This window comes from Hyla sarda, chromosome 11 (genome assembly GCF_029499605.1).
Source record: "Hyla sarda isolate aHylSar1 chromosome 11, aHylSar1.hap1, whole genome shotgun sequence".
NCBI lineage: Eukaryota > Metazoa > Chordata > Amphibia > Anura > Hylidae > Hyla > Hyla sarda.
In genome coordinates, this window is record NC_079199.1 from 97,126,934 (window position 1) to 97,145,876 (window position 18,943).

Consider the following 18,943-nt stretch of genomic DNA (forward strand, 5'->3'; position numbering starts at 1 on the left):
CCTCTATGGATAACAACCCCCCATATGATGTGGGAGGGATCATCTGTGGAGATCGGGCTCATCACAGTGGGGGTCGTCAGCGATACCCCCACCCTATCAGGTAGTTATGTCACGGTACCATTTACTGATTTTTTGTCATGTGACACCAGAGGTGGCTCTAGACTTTGTGAATCCTTAGGGGAAAGTCGAACATAAGGACCTCACTAAACTCATAATTAAGATATGCCCCTAGTAGTTAAGTAGGGAATTCCCCTTTTAGGTTTATGCCCCCAGTAGGTAGTTAGGAAATCCCCCTATTAGGTAGAAAGCCCTATTAGGTAGGTGAGTAGGGAATCCCCTCTACTAGGTAGATGCCCCCAGTATTTAGGTAAGAAATCCCCCCCCCCCCCCCCCAATTAGGTAAAATTCCCCACTAAGTATGTAGGGAATCATCCCTTTAAGGTAGAAGGCCCCAGTAGGTTGGTATGGAATTTCCCCTATTAAATAAAAGCCCCCCATAATTAAGTAGGAAATCCCCAATTAGGTAGAAGCCCCCAGTATTTAGGTAAGAAATCCACCCCATTAGGTAAAATTCTTCAGTAAGTATGTAGGGAATCATCACTCTTAGGTAGAAGGCCCCAGTAGGCAAGTAGGGAATTTCCCCTATTAAGTAAAAGCCCCACCATAATTATTTAGGAAATCCCTTTTTAGGTAGAAGCCCCCAGAAGATAGGTGAGTAGGGAATCCCCTATGAGGTTGACATCTCCAGTAGTTAGGTAAGTAGGAACACTTCCCTTTTAGGTAGAAGCCCCCAATAGCTAGGTAGAATTATTAGGTAGAAGGCCCCAGTAGGTAGGTAGAGAATCCCCCTTATTAGGTAAAAGCCCCTAGTAAGTAAGTAGGGAATAAATGAAGGGGGGGGGGGGTTGCATTAGGTAAAATTACCCAGTAAGTAGGTAGGATATGCCCCCTATTAGGTAGAAGGCCCCAGTAGGTTGGTAGGGAATTCCCCAATAGTTAGGTAGGAAATCCCTTATTAGGCTTGTTTCACACTACAAAATGACTCAGTTTTAAAGATCCGTCTGAAAATCGGCTGTAAAACAGCAGCTACAAAATCCTATACGGTCGTTAGAAAATCCCATTATAGTCTATGGTATTTTTCGAATAGCCGTTTTAACCCGTTATAGCCCGTTATTTTGTGACGGAAGATAGTAACGGGAAAAATAGTGCATGCACTATCTTCCGTCACAAAATAATGGGCTATAACGGGTTCATTATCCATTATTCCCTACCTACTAACTAGGGGCTTTTACCTAATAAGGGGGATTCGCTACCTACCTAGCTTACCTAGCTATTGGGGGCTTCTACCTAAAAGGGAAGTGTTCCTACTTACCTAACTAACTGGAGATGTCAACCTCATAGGGGATTCCCTACTTACCTATTTTCTGGGCGCAGATTCTACTTAATAGGGGATTTCCTACTTAATTATGGGGGGGCTTTTAGGAATCCCCCTTTTAGGTTGACAACCCCCCCCCCCTCCACCAGTATTGGTATTGGGACACCCCTGCTCACAGGACATTAACCGCCATGTTTCTTTCTGTAAACAATGCACAGTGTCTTTCTGGTGAGGCAAATCATTTTATATACATGGTACATATAGCACTGAGTCCCATCATGATAATATCTTGAGGACCCCCCCTCCCCATTTTTTCCCCATCACTTGATGTGGTGGTGGAACTGTATGACAGCCTTTTCCTGTTCGCTCGTCTCGATGGATCCGCGGCGGAGCTGGCGAATTTCCTGAATGGCATCCACTCCGGTGATCTTTCGGGTTTTAACCAGATAGCAAGCCAACATGGTACCAGTGCGCCCGTGCCCGTGCAGGCAGTGAACTGCGACCCCCTGGAGGAGTGAGATGAGCGTCAGATATTTGGGGGGTAACATGAACATAAGTATAACAAATAAATGGTATGTGTGTGTATGTGTATATATATATATATATATATATATATATATATATATATACACACACACACACACAGCCCTGCTCCGAAATATATGCACCAGGTACTAAGGGTCCGTTCACACTGAGGAAATTCAGCAACAAATTGCAGTGGATCCGTGCCGTTCTAAAATGGTAGTTTGAACAGTCCCTAAGGACTATTGCAGTGGTCTCCAAACTGTGGACCTCCAGATGTTGCAAAACTACTGCTGGGAGTTGTAGTTTTGCAACAGATGAAGGTCCACATTTTAGATACCACTGCACTATGGCATAGGAAGCCATGGACCTAAAAAGATGTTATCCAGAGATTATTTTCTTCCAAAAACAGCGCAACAGCTGTCCTCAGGCTGTGTGCGGTATTACAACTCGCCCCCATTCACCTTAATGGAAAGGAGCTGCAATATTACACACAACCTGAGGACAGGAGTGGTGCTGTTTTTGGAAGAAATCAACTGGCTTCAGAAAGTTGAACAGATTTGTAAATTACTTCCATTAAAACATCTTAAAGGGGTACTCCGCCCCTAGACATCTTATCCCCTATCCAAAGGATAGGGGATAAGATGTCAGATCGCTGGGGTCCCGCTGCTGGGGACCCCGGGGATCGTTGCTGCAGCACCCCACTATCATTACTGCACAGAGCGTGATCGCTCTGCATGTAATGACGGGCAATACAGGGGCCGGAGCATCGTTACATCATGGCTCCGCCCCTCATGACATCACGGCCCGCCCCCGTCAATACAAGTCTATGGGAGGGGAATAGGCGGTCGTCACGCCCCCTGCCATAGACTTGCATTAAGGGGACGGGCCGTGATGTCATGAGGGGCGGAGCCATGACGTCACGCTGCTCCGGCCCCTGTATCGCCCGTCATTACCCACAGAGCGAACTCGCTCTGTGCAGTAATGATAGCGGGGTGCCGCAGCGGCGATCCCCGGGGTCCCCAGCAGCTGGACCGCGGCGATCTAACATCTTATCCCCTATCCTTTGGATAGGGGATAAGATGCCAGGGGCGGAGTACCCCTTTAATGCTTTCAGTACTTATGAGCTGCTGAAGTTGAGTTGTTCTTCTCTGTCTAAGTGCTCTCTGATGACACCTGTCTCGGGAACTGTCCACAGTAGAAGCAAAACCCCATCGCAAACCTCTTCTACTCTGTGCAGTTCCCGAGACAAGTAGAGAAGTCAGCAGAGAGCACTGTTGCCAGACAGAAAAGAACAACTCAACTTCAGCAGCTGATAATTATTGGAAGGATTAAGATTTTTTAATAGAAGTAATTTACAAATCTGTTTAAAGGGGTTATCCAGGAAAAAAATTTTTTTAGATATCAACTGGCTCCAGAAAGTTAAACAGATTTGTAAATTACTTCTATAAAAAAAAATATTAATCCTTTCAGTACTTACGAGATGCTGAAGTTGAGTTGTTCTTTTCTGTCTAAGTGCTCTCTGATGACACCTGTTTCGGGAACTGTCCAGAGTAGAAGCAAATCCCCATAGCAAACCTCTTCTACTCTGTGCAGTTCCCGAGACAAGCAGAGATGTCAGCAGAGAGCACTGTTGCCAGACAGAAAATGACTCAACTTCAGCAGCTGATAATTATTGAAAGGATTAAGATTTTTTAACAGAAGTAATTTACAAATCTGTTTAACTTTCTGGCACCAATTGATAAAAAAAAAAAAAAAATGTTTTCCATGGGAGTACCCCTTAAATGGAACTGGCCTGCAATACCACACACAACCTGAGGACAGGTGTGGCGCTGTTTTTTTTTTTTTATAGAAATCAGCTCCGATTTTCAGCTTAGATACAATGGCTGAGATATATTGTATTACACTTAACAGATACCACCCACCTCACCCTTGGCTCTCGCCTCCTCCACAATCTTTAGGAAAGTCTTGATCTGCTCCAGGCTGGGTGGGCAGAAGTCGGTGATGCGGATACGGTGAAGGGTGATGCCGGGGCAGGTGTCGTGGTAAGGTGGTTTGTGCTCCGTCAGGGTCACCAGGTGTCGGACGCCATTCTCGTAGAGGTATTCGTAATGAGCTGGCAGACGGGGCAACGCCATGCCAGCCAGGAGGCCGGGCTCCACCCAGGAGAAGTTGTGTGGCGAGACGGAGGGCATCGCTGGCAGAAGCTGCTGAGAAGTACAAAGTAGGGTCAGGCTTGGCTGCACGCAGACGGGCACCCATCATGGCACTGCAAACATTGTACGTGTATCTACTGTGATACAACTAAGCCTCCTTTACAGGTGCACTCTGCATGTGGTGTGGCACCGTGCCCCATACGCTGGCGTCGAAGCATGAAGCTCCATTTGGCAGCAATACGTAATGGAGCGGCTGGAGGCTGCCATGCTCAAGGTAAGTGTTTCCCAAACAGGGTGCCTTCAGCTGTTGCAAAACTACAACTCCCAGCATGCCCGGACAGCCTTCGGCTGTCCGGGCATGCTGGGTGTTGAAGTTTTGCAACAGCTGGAGGCACCCTGCTTGGGAAACACTGTTCTAGATCCTAGCTAGAGATGAGCGAACTTACAGTAAATTCGATTCGTCACGAACTTCTCGGCTCGGCAGCTGATGACTTTTCCTGCATACAGCTTTCCGGTGCTCCGGTGGGCTGGAAAAGGTGGATACAGTCCTAGGAGACTCTTTCCTAGGAATGTATCCACCTTTTCCAGCCCACCGGAGCACCTGAAGGCTAAACTAATTTATGCAGGAAAAGTCATCAACTGCCGAGCCGAGAAGTTCGTGACGAATCGAATTTACTGTAAGTTCGCTCATCTCTAATCCTAGCTAATAGAGGGGGTATTCTTAAAGGGGTTATCCAGGAAAAAACTTTTTTTATATATATATATATATATATATATCAACTGGCTCCAGAAAGTTAAACAGATTTGTAAATTACTTCTATTAAAAAAAATCTTAATCCTTTCAGTACTTATGAGCTTCTGAAGTTAAGGTTGTTCTTTTCTGTCTAAGTGCTCTCTGATGACACCTGTCTCGGGAACCGCCCAGTTTAGAAGCAAATCCCCATAGCAAACCTCTTCTAAACTGGGCGGTTCCCGAGACATGTGTCATCAGAGAGGACGTAGACAGAGAAGAACAACCTTAACTTCAGAAGCTCATAAGTACTGAAAGGATTAAGATTTTTTAATAGAAGTAATTTACAAATCTGTTTAACTTTCTGGAGTCAGTTGATATATTAAAAAAAAGTTTTTTTCCTGGATAACCCCTTTAAATTGGCACTAAGTGTGCCCAGCTATACCACCCTAGTCAGGACTGCCAATCCACTATACACTGGCAGACGGGCAAGAGGGCATGGCCGGGATATACCCTGGCTGAATTAACCGCTACTGCCCCCTTCTAACTCAGGCTATGTTCACACATGGCGGATACACTGCAGATACATCAGTCAACAAATCTACAGTGTATCTGCAGCGCGTGAACTTACTTTAAATTAAAAAAATATATATATATATAAAATAAAAAATAAACTAAATAATTTAACTAATTAATTAAATAAATACATAAATTACATAAATAAAGACCTTTTAGTATTTATGTCTTATTAAAGGGGTACTCCGGTGGAAAACTTTATTTTTTATTTTTATTTTTTTTAAATCAACTGGTGCCAGAAAGTTAAAACAGATTTGTAAATTACTTTTATTTAAAAAAAACTTAATCTTTCCAGTACTTATTAGCTGCTGGATACAACAGAGGAAATTCTTTTCTTTTTGGAACACAGAGCTCTCTGCTGACATCACGAGCACAGTGCTCTCTGCTGACCTCTCTGTCCATTTTAGGAACTGTCCAGAGTAGGAGAAAATCCCCATAGCAAACATATGCTGAATGCTAAAATGGACAGAGATGTCAGCAGAGAGCACTGTGGTCGTGATGTCAGCAGAGAGCTCTGTGTTCCAAAAAGAAAATAATTTCCTCTGTAGTGTTCAGCAGCTAATAAGTACTGGAAGGATTAAGTTCTTTTAATAGAAGTAATTTACAAATCTGTTTTAACTTTCTGGCACCAGTTGATTAAAAAATAAAAAATAAAAATAAAAAGTTTTCCACTGGAGTACCCCTTTAACCCATCATTGTCCACCACTGTTATCAGAGTTACGAGAAAGAGCTGGACATACTGACCGGAGACCGCGGTCGTTTCCTCCACCTGGTGTCTGCGACGGGGGCTATATACAGATGGCCGCCCTGTGTGTATATAGGAGTCTATATTAGGACACAGTGTAAAACGAGCCCTGACCTCCCCAGGGTTCGGACACGGAGACCCCGGGCCTAGGGCAGCAAAAGAGAAAGAGGCGTCCCTAATATAAAATATCCCATGAGCTGTCTTCCTTAAGTAAATTGTCTTATTTAACAATTTATGCTGGAAAAGCTGGGTATCAATTAATATAGCCGTTACTGCCACCCAGCTTTTCCAGACCGCTACAGACCAGTGAAACTAAGCAAATCTGCCATTCAGGGATATGGAAAAGCTGGGTAGAAATTAATAAAGCTGTCACTGCCACCCAGCTTTTCCAGACCTCTACAGACCAGGGAAACTAAGCAAATCTACCATTCAGGCATATGGAAAAGCTGGGTAGCAATTAATATAGCCGTCACTGCCACCCAACTTTTCCAGACCTCTATAGACATACACACCAGTGAAACTAAGCAAATCTGCCATTCAGGGATATGGAAAAGCTGGGTAGAAATTAATAAAGCTGTCACTGCCACCCAGCTTTTCCAGACCTCTACAGACCAGGGAAACTAAGCAAATCTACCATTCAGGCATATGGAAAAGCTGGGTAGCAATTAATATAGCCGTCACTGCCACCCAACTTTTCCAGACCTCTATAGACATACACACCAGTGAAACTAAGCAAATCTGCCATTCAGGGATATTGATAAGCTGGGTGACAGTGCCTGTGGGTGATGAATTTGTGCCCGTTTTCGTTGTGATTTGGATTTCCTTAAACAGATAAAAGCTAAAACAGCATTGAATAAAAAAAATTCCACCCAACTCTTGTAGACTCCTGACTGATACTGTGTAGTTCTCCACAGTAGGATGGGCTCCATCAGATCACTGCAGAGCAGCAAGTGGTAGGGTCACAATTCAGGTGACCAGACAGGAAATATGTAACAATAATGCAGTGGTCTCCAAACTGTGGACCTCCAGCTGTTGCTACAACTCTTATGTATCAATAATGTATCACTATGTCAACAATGTAACAATAATGTATAAAAAACAAAACAATAATTTATCAAGAATGTAACAATAATGTACAGTGATCCCTCAACTTACAATGGTCTCAACATACAATGGTCTTTAGTGGACCATTGTAACTTGAAACCAGACTCAACATACAATGTACAGACAGTCCAGACCTGTGAAACGTGTCAATGGCCAGAAGAACCGTCCAATCAGAATGGACATTAACTGATAAAACCCCTGTATTACTCAAGTGTATGCACTGACTGGTGTCTGGTAGCGCCTCCCTATAGTACAGGGAGGTATTACATGTTCTGTACACTTTACCTGTATTACTGAAGTGTATGCACTGACTGGTGTCTGGTAGCGCCCCCTACAGTACAGGGAGGTATTACATGTTCTGTACTCTTTACCTGTATTACTGAAGTGTATGCACTGACTGGTGTCTGGTAGCACCCCCTACAGTACAGGGAGGTATTACATGTTCTGTACTCTTTACCTGTATTACTGAAGTGCATGCACTGACTGGTGTCTGGTAGCGCCCCCTACAGTACAGGGAGGTATTACATGTTCTGTACTCTTTACCTGTATAACTGAAGTGTATGCACTGACTGGTGTCTCGTAGCGCCCCCTACAGTACAGGGAGGTATTACATGTTCTGTACTCTTTACCTGTATTACTGAAGTGTATGCATTGACTGGTGTCTGGTAGCGCCCCCTACAGTACAGGGAGGTATTACATGTTCTATACTCTTTACCTGTATTACTGAAGTGTATGCACTGACTGGTGTCTGGTAGCACCCCCTACAGTACAGGGAGGTATTACATGTTCTGTACTCTTTACCTGTATTACTGAAGTGCATGCACTGACTGGTGTCTAGTAGCGCACCCTACAGTACAGGGAGGTATTACATGTTCTGTACTCTTTACCTGTATTACTGAAGTGTATGCACTGACTGGTGTCTCGTAGCGCCCCCTACAGTACAGGGAGGTATTACATGTTCTGTACTCTTTACCTGTATTACTGAAGTGTATGCACTGACTTGTGTCTGGTAGTGTCCCCTACAGTACAGGGAGGTATTACATGTTCTGTACTCTTTACCTGTATTACTGAAGTGTATGCAGTGACTGGTGTCTGGTAGTGCCCCCTACAGTACAGGGAGGTATTACATGTTCTGTACTCTTTACATGTATTACGGAAGTGTATGCACTGACTGGTGTCTGGTAGCGCCCCCTACAGTACAGGGAGGTATTACATGTTCTGTACTCTTTACCTGTATTACTGAAGTGTATGCACTGACTGGTGTCTGGTAGCGCCCCCTACAGTACAGGGAGGTATTACATGTTCTGTACTCTTTACCTGTGCCATGGTTACCTGCTCCTTTGGGCATCAGGTAAGGGCGGCTCCATGTTACTTTTTTAGGACACTGTGTACTGTATAGGACCCCGAAGAAGCTCCTGTCCTCTACTTAGACCAGTTTTTCCCAACTAGGTGCCTCCAGCTGTTGCAAAACTAAAACTCCCAGCATGGGAGTTGTAGTTTTGCAACAGCTGGAGGCACACTAGTTGGGAAACACTGAAATAGACAGTGATTTACAGCTCCCAGCAGATCTTTGTTACTTTTATATGTAAGGATTTGCTTTATCTATATTAGTTATCTACTTATTTTTCTTTAATCCTCACTTTTTCCTATTTTTGGATGACATTTTGGGGCTTCAGAACCAATTACCAAGTTTCCATAGAGTTCTGGTCTCAACATACGATGGTTTCAACATACAATGGTCGTCCCGGAACCAATTAATATTGTAACTTGAGGGATCACTGTATAAGCAATTTAACAAATGTACCAACAAGCATCAATAATGTAAAAATAATGTATCTGCACTGTATCCACAATATAACAACAATACAACAACAATGTATCCACAATATACAACAATGTATCAATAATGTATCCACAATATAACAACAATGTATCAATAATGTATCCACAATATAACAACAATGTACCAATCATTTATCAACAATGTGACAATAATGTATCAATAATGTACAAATAATGTATCAACAATGTGGACCCCCCCCCCCCCCCTTCCCAAACACAAATATTTAATTGAAGGAAATGTAGGAAATGTAAATTTGTTGTCACTACAGGTTGGGGCCACAATACTGAAGACCCCCAGGAGACCCCTAAACTCCAGCAGAGGAGCTAAAAGTGACTGAACTGTAATATGCAGCCAGTAAGATGTTCTGCAGGGGGCACAGGACAGGACCCCAAGTCCTCCTCACCTAACACCAGGAGTAATCTGTGCAGGGTCCCTGTAGACCCCCAAGTAAATCCTCAATGGTCCTGCTTCAACCCACGTGACCTTAGTTAGGTACTAACCTGACTGAGCACCCAGGAATCCCCTCTACCAGTGACGTCACATGACAGCGCCCAGGGACCGTGTAGAAGCAACCACAACTGCAGGCAGGGAGGAGGGACCGTGTGCAAAGTGCAATGTCTACAGCCAGACGAAAAAACACTGAGCCCCGAGATTGGAGGAAAGGAGGCAACATGCACTGGAATGCAGTAATGGTTTAACCTCAAAATACAACATATACAAATGTGTTATATATAAAACTCTAAAGCAGTGCTTCCCAACCACTGCACCTCCAGCTGTTGCAAAACTACAACTCCACAGCCTTTGGCTGTCCAGACATGGTGGGAGTTGTAGTTTTGCAACAGCTGGAGGCACCCTGGTTGGGAAACACTGCTTTAAATAGTACAGTTTCCAAATACCAGTATACAAAGTGCAAATATTATCACCATACATATTACCATCATACTGTAACTGACCAAATCCTGCATACTGAGACCAATGTTACCAATAATACCAGTATACAAGGAGGAATATTATCACCATACATATTAATATCATATTGTTACTGATCAAATCCTGTATATTGAGACCAATATTACGTATAATACAGGTATACATGGAGGAATATTATCACTATACATAATACCATCATACTCAGTGGCGTTGCTAGGGTTGGTGTCACCCGTTGCGGTAGAAAATGGTGTCATCCCATACCTCCCCCCTTCCCCCAGTAAGTTTTTAGCCTGTTGTGACAGACACCACTGTTGTAGCGCATTGTCAGAAATTCCAGTATAATAATCAGATATACCAGTTGCCACAGAATAGGAAAGTGTTAAAGAAGTTTTCACCATTTAAATATACAGCTCCCAGAATTACTTAAAGGGGCACTCCACTGGAAAACATTTACTTCTATATCAACTGGTGCCAGAAAGTTAAACAGATTTTTAAATTACTTCTATTTAAAATCTTAATCCTTACAGTACTTATCAGCTGCTGTATGCTCCACAGGAAGTTGTGTAGTTCTTTCCAGTCTGACCACAGTGCTATTTGCTGACACCTCTGTCCATGTCAAGAACTGTCCAGAGCAGGATACGTTTGCTATGGGGATTTGCTCCTACTATGGACAGTTCTTGACATGGACAGAAGTGTCAGCACAGAGCACTGTGGTCAGACAGAAAATAAATTAAAAAGAAAAGAACTTCCTGTGAATCACTTATACAGTGTTACGCCTAGCGCTCCGGGTCCCCGCTCCTCCCCGGAGCGCTCACGGCGTCTCTCTCCCCGCAGCGCCCCGGTCAGTCCCGCTGACCGGGAGCGCTGCACTGTCATGGCCGTCGGGGATGCGATTCGCACAGCGGGACGCGCCCGCTCGCGAATCGCATCCCAGGTCACTTACCCGTCCCGGTCCCCTGCTGTCATCTGCTGGCGCGCGCGGCTCCGCTCTCTAGGGCGCGCGCGCGCCAGCTCTCTGCGACTTAAAGGGCCAGCGCACCAATGATTGGTGCCTGGCCCAATTAGCTTAATTGGCTCCCATCTGCTCCCTGCCTTTATCTGACCTCCTCCCATGCACTCCCTTGCCGGATCTTGTTGCCTTGTGCCAGTGAAAGCGTTTAGTGTGTCCAAAGCCTGTGTACCTGAACTTCTGCTACCCATCCTGACTACGAACCTTGCCGCCTGCCCCCGACCTTCTGCTACGTCTGACCTTGCCTCTGCCTAGTCCTTCTGTCCCACGCCTTCTCAGCAGTCAGCGAGGTAGAGCCGTTGCTAGTGGATACGACCTGGTTGCTACTGCCGCAGCAAGACCATCCCGCTTTGCGGCGGGCTCTGGTGAAAACCAGTAGCCTCTTAGAACCGGTCCACTAGCACGGTCCACGCCAATCCCTCGCTGACACAGAGGATCCACTACCTGGAAGCCGAATCGTGACAGTAGATCTGGCCATGGATCCCGCTGAGGTGCCGCTGCCAAGTCTCGCTGATCTTCCCACGGTGGTCGCTCAGCAATCGCAGCAGATTGCCCAACAAGGACAGCAGCTGTCGCAGTTGACCGCCATGTTACAGCAAATTCTGCCTCTGCTACAGCAGCAACCATCTCCTCCGCCAGCTCCTGCACCTCCTCCGCAGCGAGTGGCCGCTCCTAACCTCCGCTTGTCCCTGCCGGACAAATTTGATGGGGACTCCAGACTCTGCCGTGGATTTTTGTCTCAGTGTTCCCTGCATATGGAAATGTTGTCAGACTTGTTTCCTACAGAACGGTCTAAGGTGGCGTTCGTAGTAAGCCTTCTTTCAGGAAAGGCCTTGTCTTGGGCCACACCGCTCTGGGACCGCAATGATCCTGCCACAGCCACAGTCCAGTCCTTCTTTGCTGAAGTCCGAAGTGTCTTTGAGGAACCTGCCCGAGCCTCTTCTGCTGAGACTGCCCTGCTGAACCTGGTCCAGGGTAATTCTTCCGTTGGCGAGTACGCCATACAATTCCGTACTTTTGCATCTGAACTATCCTGGAATAATGAGGCTCTCTGCGCGACCTTTAAAAAAGGCCTATCCAGTCGCATCAAGGATGTGCTGGCCGCACGAGAGATTCCTGCCAACCTCCAAGAACTCATCCATTTGGCTACCCGCATTGACATGCGTTTTTCTGAGCGACACCAAGAGCTCCGCCAGGAAAAAGACTTAGATCTCTGGGCACCTCTCCCACAGCATCCTTTGCAGTCTATGCCTGGGCCTCCCGCCGAGGAGGCCATGCAAGTGGATCGGTCTCGCCTGACCCAGGAAGAGAGGAATCGCCGTAGAGAAGAAAATCTCTGTCTGTACTGTGCCAGTACCGAGCATTTCTTGGTGGATTGCCCTATCCGTCCTCCACGCCTGGGAAACGCACGCACGCACCCAGCTCACGTGGGTGTGGCGTCTCTTGGTTCTAAATCTTCTTCTCCACGTCTCACGGTGCCCGTGCGGATTTCTCCTACAGCCAACTCCTCCCTCTCAGCCTTGGCCTGCTTGGACTCTGGTGCCTCCGGGAATTTTATTTTGGAGTCCTTTGTTAATAAATTCAGCATCCCGGTGACCCGTCTCGCCAAACCGCTCTACATTTCCGCGGTCAACGGAGCCAGATTGGACTGCACCGTGCGTTACCGCACAGAACCCCTCCTGATGTCTATCGGACCCCACCACGAAAGGATTGAGTTCTTCATTCTCCCCAGTTGTACCTCTGAGGTCCTCCTCGGTCTGCCATGGCTCCGGCTTCATTCCCCCACCCTTGATTGGACCACCGGGGAGATAAAGAACTGGGACTCTGCCTGCCATAGGAAGTGCCTCTCCCCCCCTCCCAGTCCCGTCAGGCAAACCTCTGTGCCTCCTCATGGCCCCCGTCCTGGTGTCACACTGCCCCGTGCCAGGCTTCGCCCTCTGCCCTCCCTCCCCATTCCCACTCCTGCTGTACTGCCTGCCGTTGAGGAAACCCTCCATTCTTTCCCGGTGTCCTCATCCCAGGGGAGGCAGTTGCCGGTCAAAGAAAAGGGGAGACCTAAGGGGGGGGGTACTGTTACGCCTAGCGCTCCGGGTCCCCGCTCCTCCCCGGAGCGCTCACGGCGTCTCTCTCCCCGCAGCGCCCCGGTCAGTCCCGCTGACCGGGAGCGCTGCACTGTCATGGCCGTCGGGGATGCGATTCGCACAGCGGGACGCGCCCGCTCGCGAATCGCATCCCAGGTCACTTACCCGTCCCGGTCCCCTGCTGTCATCTGCTGGCGCGCGCGGCTCCGCTCTCTAGGGCGCGCGCGCGCCAGCTCTCTGCGACTTAAAGGGCCAGCGCACCAATGATTGGTGCCTGGCCCAATTAGCTTAATTGGCTCCCATCTGCTCCCTGCCTTTATCTGACCTCCTCCCATGCACTCCCTTGCCGGATCTTGTTGCCTTGTGCCAGTGAAAGCGTTTAGTGTGTCCAAAGCCTGTGTACCTGAACTTCTGCTACCCATCCTGACTACGAACCTTGCCGCCTGCCCCCGACCTTCTGCTACGTCTGACCTTGCCTCTGCCTAGTCCTTCTGTCCCACGCCTTCTCAGCAGTCAGCGAGGTAGAGCCGTTGCTAGTGGATACGACCTGGTTGCTACTGCCGCAGCAAGACCATCCCGCTTTGCGGCGGGCTCTGGTGAAAACCAGTAGCCTCTTAGAACCGGTCCACTAGCACGGTCCACGCCAATCCCTCGCTGACACAGAGGATCCACTACCTGGAAGCCGAATCGTGACATACAGCAGCTAATAAGTACTGGAAGGATTAAGATTTTTAAATAGAAGTCATTTACAAATCTGTTTAGCTTTGTAGCACAAATTGATAAAAAAAAATGTTTTCCAGTAGAGTACCCCTTTGAGCAGTGGTGAGGTTATGCTGGGAGTTGTAGTTTTACTCACCATAACTGTAGAACTTACAAGTGACTACAGCTCTGATAGGACACAGAGAGGAGAATACACAATGATATCAGTGATTACAGGTGACGTCTTCTCTATAGTGAGGAGAATGTACAATGATATCAGTGACTACAGGTGACGTCTTCTCTATAGTGAGGAGAATGTACAATGATATCAGTGACTACAGGTGACGTCTTCTCTATAGTGAGGAGAATACACAATATCAGTGACTACAGGTGACGTCTTCTCTATAGTGAGGAGAATGTACAATGATATCAGTGATTACAGGTGACGTCTTCTCTATAGTGAGGAGAATACACAATGATATCAGTGACTACAGGTGACGTCTTCTCTATAGTGAGGAGAATACACAATGATATCAGTGATTACAGGTGACGTCTTCTCTATAGTGAGGAGAATACAGAATGATATCAGTGATTACAGGTGACGTCTTCTCTATAGTGAGGAGAATACACAATATCAGTGACTACAGGTGACGTCTTCTCTATAGTGCGGAGAATACACAATGATATCAGTGACTACAGGTGACGTCTTCTCTATAGTGAGGAGAATACACAATGATATCAGTGATTACAGGTGACGTCCTCTCTATAGTGAGGAGAATACACAATGATATCAGTGATTACAGGTGACGTCTTCTCTATAGTGAGGAGAATACACAATGATATCAGTGCCTACAGGTGACGTCTTCTCTATAGTGAGGAGAATACACAATGATATCAGTGACTACAGGTGACGTCTTCTCTATAGTGAGGAGAATACACAATGATATCAGTGACTACAGGTGACGTCTTCTCTATAGTGAGGAGAATACACAATGATATCAGTGACTACAGGTGACGTCTTCTCTATAGTGAGGAGAATACACAATGATATCAGTGACTACAGGTGACGTCTTCTCTATAGTCTTCCCTTATCTAATTCAGATGGTACATACCGCCTGGTCCAGTTAAAACTTCTGTCTGTAGAATGTGACGCCCAGACGTCTCCTCACTATGTCAGCGCATTCTCATCCTCTATATGAAAACAAGTATTATTATAAACCTGCCAGACACTGTATCCTTTAAATATAATACTACTATACACTATACTCTTTGATTATAAACATTCCATACACCATACCCACTGAATATAATGCTACCACACACTGTACATTCTGAATATTATACCAACACATACTGTACACTCTGAATATAAATCTGCCACATACTGTACCCCTGCATATAATACCGCCATACACTGTACCCTCTGAATATAATACTACCACACACTGTACATTCTGAATATAATATCATCACATACTGTACCCTCTGAATATAAATCTACCACATACTGTACCCCTGAATATAATACCGCCACACACTGTACCCCTGAATATAATACTACCACAAACTGCGCCCTCTGAATTTAACGTTGCCATACAGTGCACCCTCTGAATATAATACCACATCCGCAGTAACACCCCTCAACATCCGTTAGCTGATGCTATTACCAAGGGAGGGGTTTTTTGTTGGTGTTGCTAGTGGATGATGGGGGTGCTACTACTGGGGGGGGGGTGTTGCTGGAGGATGAGGAGGGTGCAACTGGCCATCCCCCCCCTGGCAGTATCACCCCCATCATCCATCGGCAGGATCATCCTCCTGGCAGGAGCACCGCCATCATCCACCATCAGGATCTGCTGATGGAGGTGCTACTGCTGGGGGGGGGGGGATTGTTGGTGGATGATGAGGGTGCTACTGCCAGGGGGGGAGCATTAGGTAGGCAGCAGTTCCCCCACATTAGTTAGCATATTTTCCCCACATTAGGCAGCATAGATTCCCCACATTTGGTATGTGTTCCCCCACATTAGGTAGCAATTTCCCCACATTAGGTAGCACAGATTCCCCACATTAGGTAGCAGTTTCCCCACATTAGGTAGCATAGATTCCCCCCATTCAGTAGCACAGATTCCCCACATTAGGTAGCATAGACTCCCCACATTTGGTAGCACAGATTCCCCACATTAGGTAGCAGTTTCCCCACATTAGGTAGCATAAACTCCTCACATTAGGTAGCATAGAATCCCCACATTAGGTAGCATAGACTTTTGGTAGTAGTTACCCCACATTAGGCCGCAGGTTCCCTTGCAGGTTCCCTTGCAGGTTCCCCACAATGGGTCAAAGTCTCCCCACATTAGATCGCTGTTTAACCCCCCTCACAAAAAAAAAAAAACACATACAACACAGACAGACACACACAGAGTCACAGTCACACACACAGAGTCACACAGTCACACACACACAGAGTCACACACACACAGAGTCACACACACACAGAGTCACACACAGTCACATACATGCACACACACATACAAAGTCACACACACACAGAGTCACACACAGTCACATACATGCACACACACACACACAGAGTCACACACACACAGAGTCACACACACACAGAGTCACACACACACACAGAGTCACACACAGTCACATACATGCACACACACACACAGAGTCACACACAGTCACATACATGCACACACACATACAAAGTCACACACACACAGAGTCACACACACACACAGAGTCACACACAGTCACATACATGCACACACACACACACAGAGTCACACACACACAGAGTCACACACACACAGAGTCACACACACACACAGAGTCACACACAGTCACATACATGCACACACACACACACACAGAGTCACACAGTCACACACACACAGAGTCACACACACACAGTGTCACACACACACACAGAGTCACACACAGTCACATACATGCACACACTTACACAAAGTGTCACACACATACAGTCACACACAGACACAGTACACACACAGACAGAGATAGCGACAGACAGACACACACACTCACCCATCCAGCGCAGCGATCCTTCTCTCCTGGCGCCCTGCGAGTGACGTCACTGACGTCCCATGCGGTGGTGCGGACGGACGGGCGCACAGCGGCGATGAAGGCTGGGGGGGGTGTGCTGTCGGACGGGCGCACAGCAGCGCAGGTAAAGGGGGGGGGGGGCGGGGGGGTGCTGCCGGTCGGGTACAGGCGGAGAGTGTCGGTGTAGCTGGGGAGGGGGGGTGCTGCGGAGCGTCTTGGTGTCACCCCATTAGGTTGGTGTCACCCGGTGCGGGCCGCACCCCCCGCACCCGGGTCGCAACGCCACTGATCATACTGTTACTGACCAAATCCTGTATATTGAGACCAATATTACGTATAATACAAGTATACATGGAGGAATATTATCACCGTACATATTACCATCATACTGTTACTGACCAAATCCTGTATACTAAGACCAATAATACCAGTATACAAGGAGGAATATTATCACATATTAATACATATTAATATCATATTGTTACTGATCAAATCCTGTATACTGAGGCCAATATTACGTATAATACAAGTATACATGGAGGAATATTATCACCATACATATTACCATCATACTGTTACTGACCAAATCCTGTATACTGAGACCAATATTACCAATAATACCAGTATACAAGGAGGAATATTATCACATATTAATACATATTAATATCATATTGTTACTGATCAAATCCTGTATACTGAGGCCAATATTACGTATAATACAAGTATACATGGAGGAATATTATTACCATACATATTACCATCATACTGTAACTGACCAAATCCTTTATACTGAGACCAATATTACCAATAATACCAGTATACAAGGAGGAATATTATCACCATACATATTACCATCATACTGTTACTGACCAAATCCTGTATACTGAGACCAATATTACCAATAATACCAGTATACAAGGAGGAATATTATCACCATACATATTAATATCATATTGTTACTGATCAAATCCTCTATACTGAGACCAATATTACGTATAATACAAGTATACATGGAGGAATATTATCACCGTACATATTACCATCATACTGTTACTGACCAAATCCTGTATACTGGGACCAATATTACCACTAATACCAGTATACAAGGAGGAATATTATCACCATACATATTACCATCATACTGTTACTGACCAAATCCTGTATACTGAGACCAATATTACCAATAATACCAGTATACAAGGAGGAATATTATCACCATACATATTAATATCATATTGTTACTGATCAAATCCTGTATATTGAGACCAATATTACGTATAATACAAGTATACATGGAGGAATATTATCACTATACATATTACCATTATACTGTTACTGTTCAAATCCTGTATACTGAGACCAATATTACTAATAATACCAGTATACAAGGAAGAATATTACCATCATACATATTACCATCATACTGTTACTGACCAAATACTGTATACTGAGACCAATATTACCAATAATACCAGTATACAAGGAGGAATATTATCACCATACATATTAATATCATATTGTTACTGATCAAATCCTGTATACTGAGACCAATATTACTAATAATACCAGTATACAAGGAGGAATATTATCACCATACATATTACCATCATACTGTTACTGACCAAATCCTGTATACTGAGACCAATATTACCAATAATACCAGTATACAAGGAGGAATATTATCACCATACATATTAATATCATATTGTTACTGATCAAATCCTGTATATTGAGACCAATATTACGTATAATACAAGTATACATGGAGGAATATTATCACTATACATATTACCATTATACTGTTACTGTTCAAATCCTGTATACTGAGACCAATATTACTAATAATACCAGTATACAAGGAAGAATATTACCATCATACATATTACCATCATACTGTTACTGACCAAATACTGTATACTGAGACCAATATTACCAATAATACCAGTATACAAGGAGGAATATTATCACCATACATATTAATATCATATTGTTACTGATCAAATCCTGTATACTGAGACCAATATTACTAATAATACCAGTATATAAGGAGGAATATTATCACCATACATATTACCATCATACTGTTACTGACCAATATTACCAA

At 45.3% G+C, this 18,943-nt stretch overlaps 1 protein-coding gene across 5 annotated transcripts; it reads right to left on the reverse strand.

Annotated features, from left to right (window-relative positions):
• Nucleotides 1–1,542: 1,542 nt before the first annotated feature.
• DUSP23 (dual specificity phosphatase 23) lies at nt 1,543–9,604 on the reverse strand. Of its 5 annotated transcripts, none has more exons than XM_056546111.1 (4): nt 9,455–9,518; nt 6,104–6,166; nt 3,823–4,107; nt 1,546–1,881 (listed from the first exon to the last, which is right to left on the reverse strand). In XM_056546111.1, the coding sequence occupies exons 3-4, from the start codon at nt 4,090–4,092 to the stop codon at nt 1,696–1,698; spliced, it is 456 nt and encodes a 151-aa protein (XP_056402086.1). In that variant the 5' UTR covers nt 4,093–4,107; nt 6,104–6,166; nt 9,455–9,518; the 3' UTR covers nt 1,546–1,695. The 5 variants fall into 5 exon arrangements, with proteins under 5 accessions (XP_056402087.1, XP_056402086.1, XP_056402085.1 ...); XM_056546110.1 differs by lacking the exon at nt 9,455–9,518 and adding an exon at nt 9,552–9,596 and having other exon boundaries at nt 1,547–1,881; XM_056546109.1 differs by having other exon boundaries at nt 1,554–1,881; nt 3,823–4,104; nt 9,455–9,511.
• Between the last annotated feature and the right edge of the window lie 9,339 nt (nt 9,605–18,943).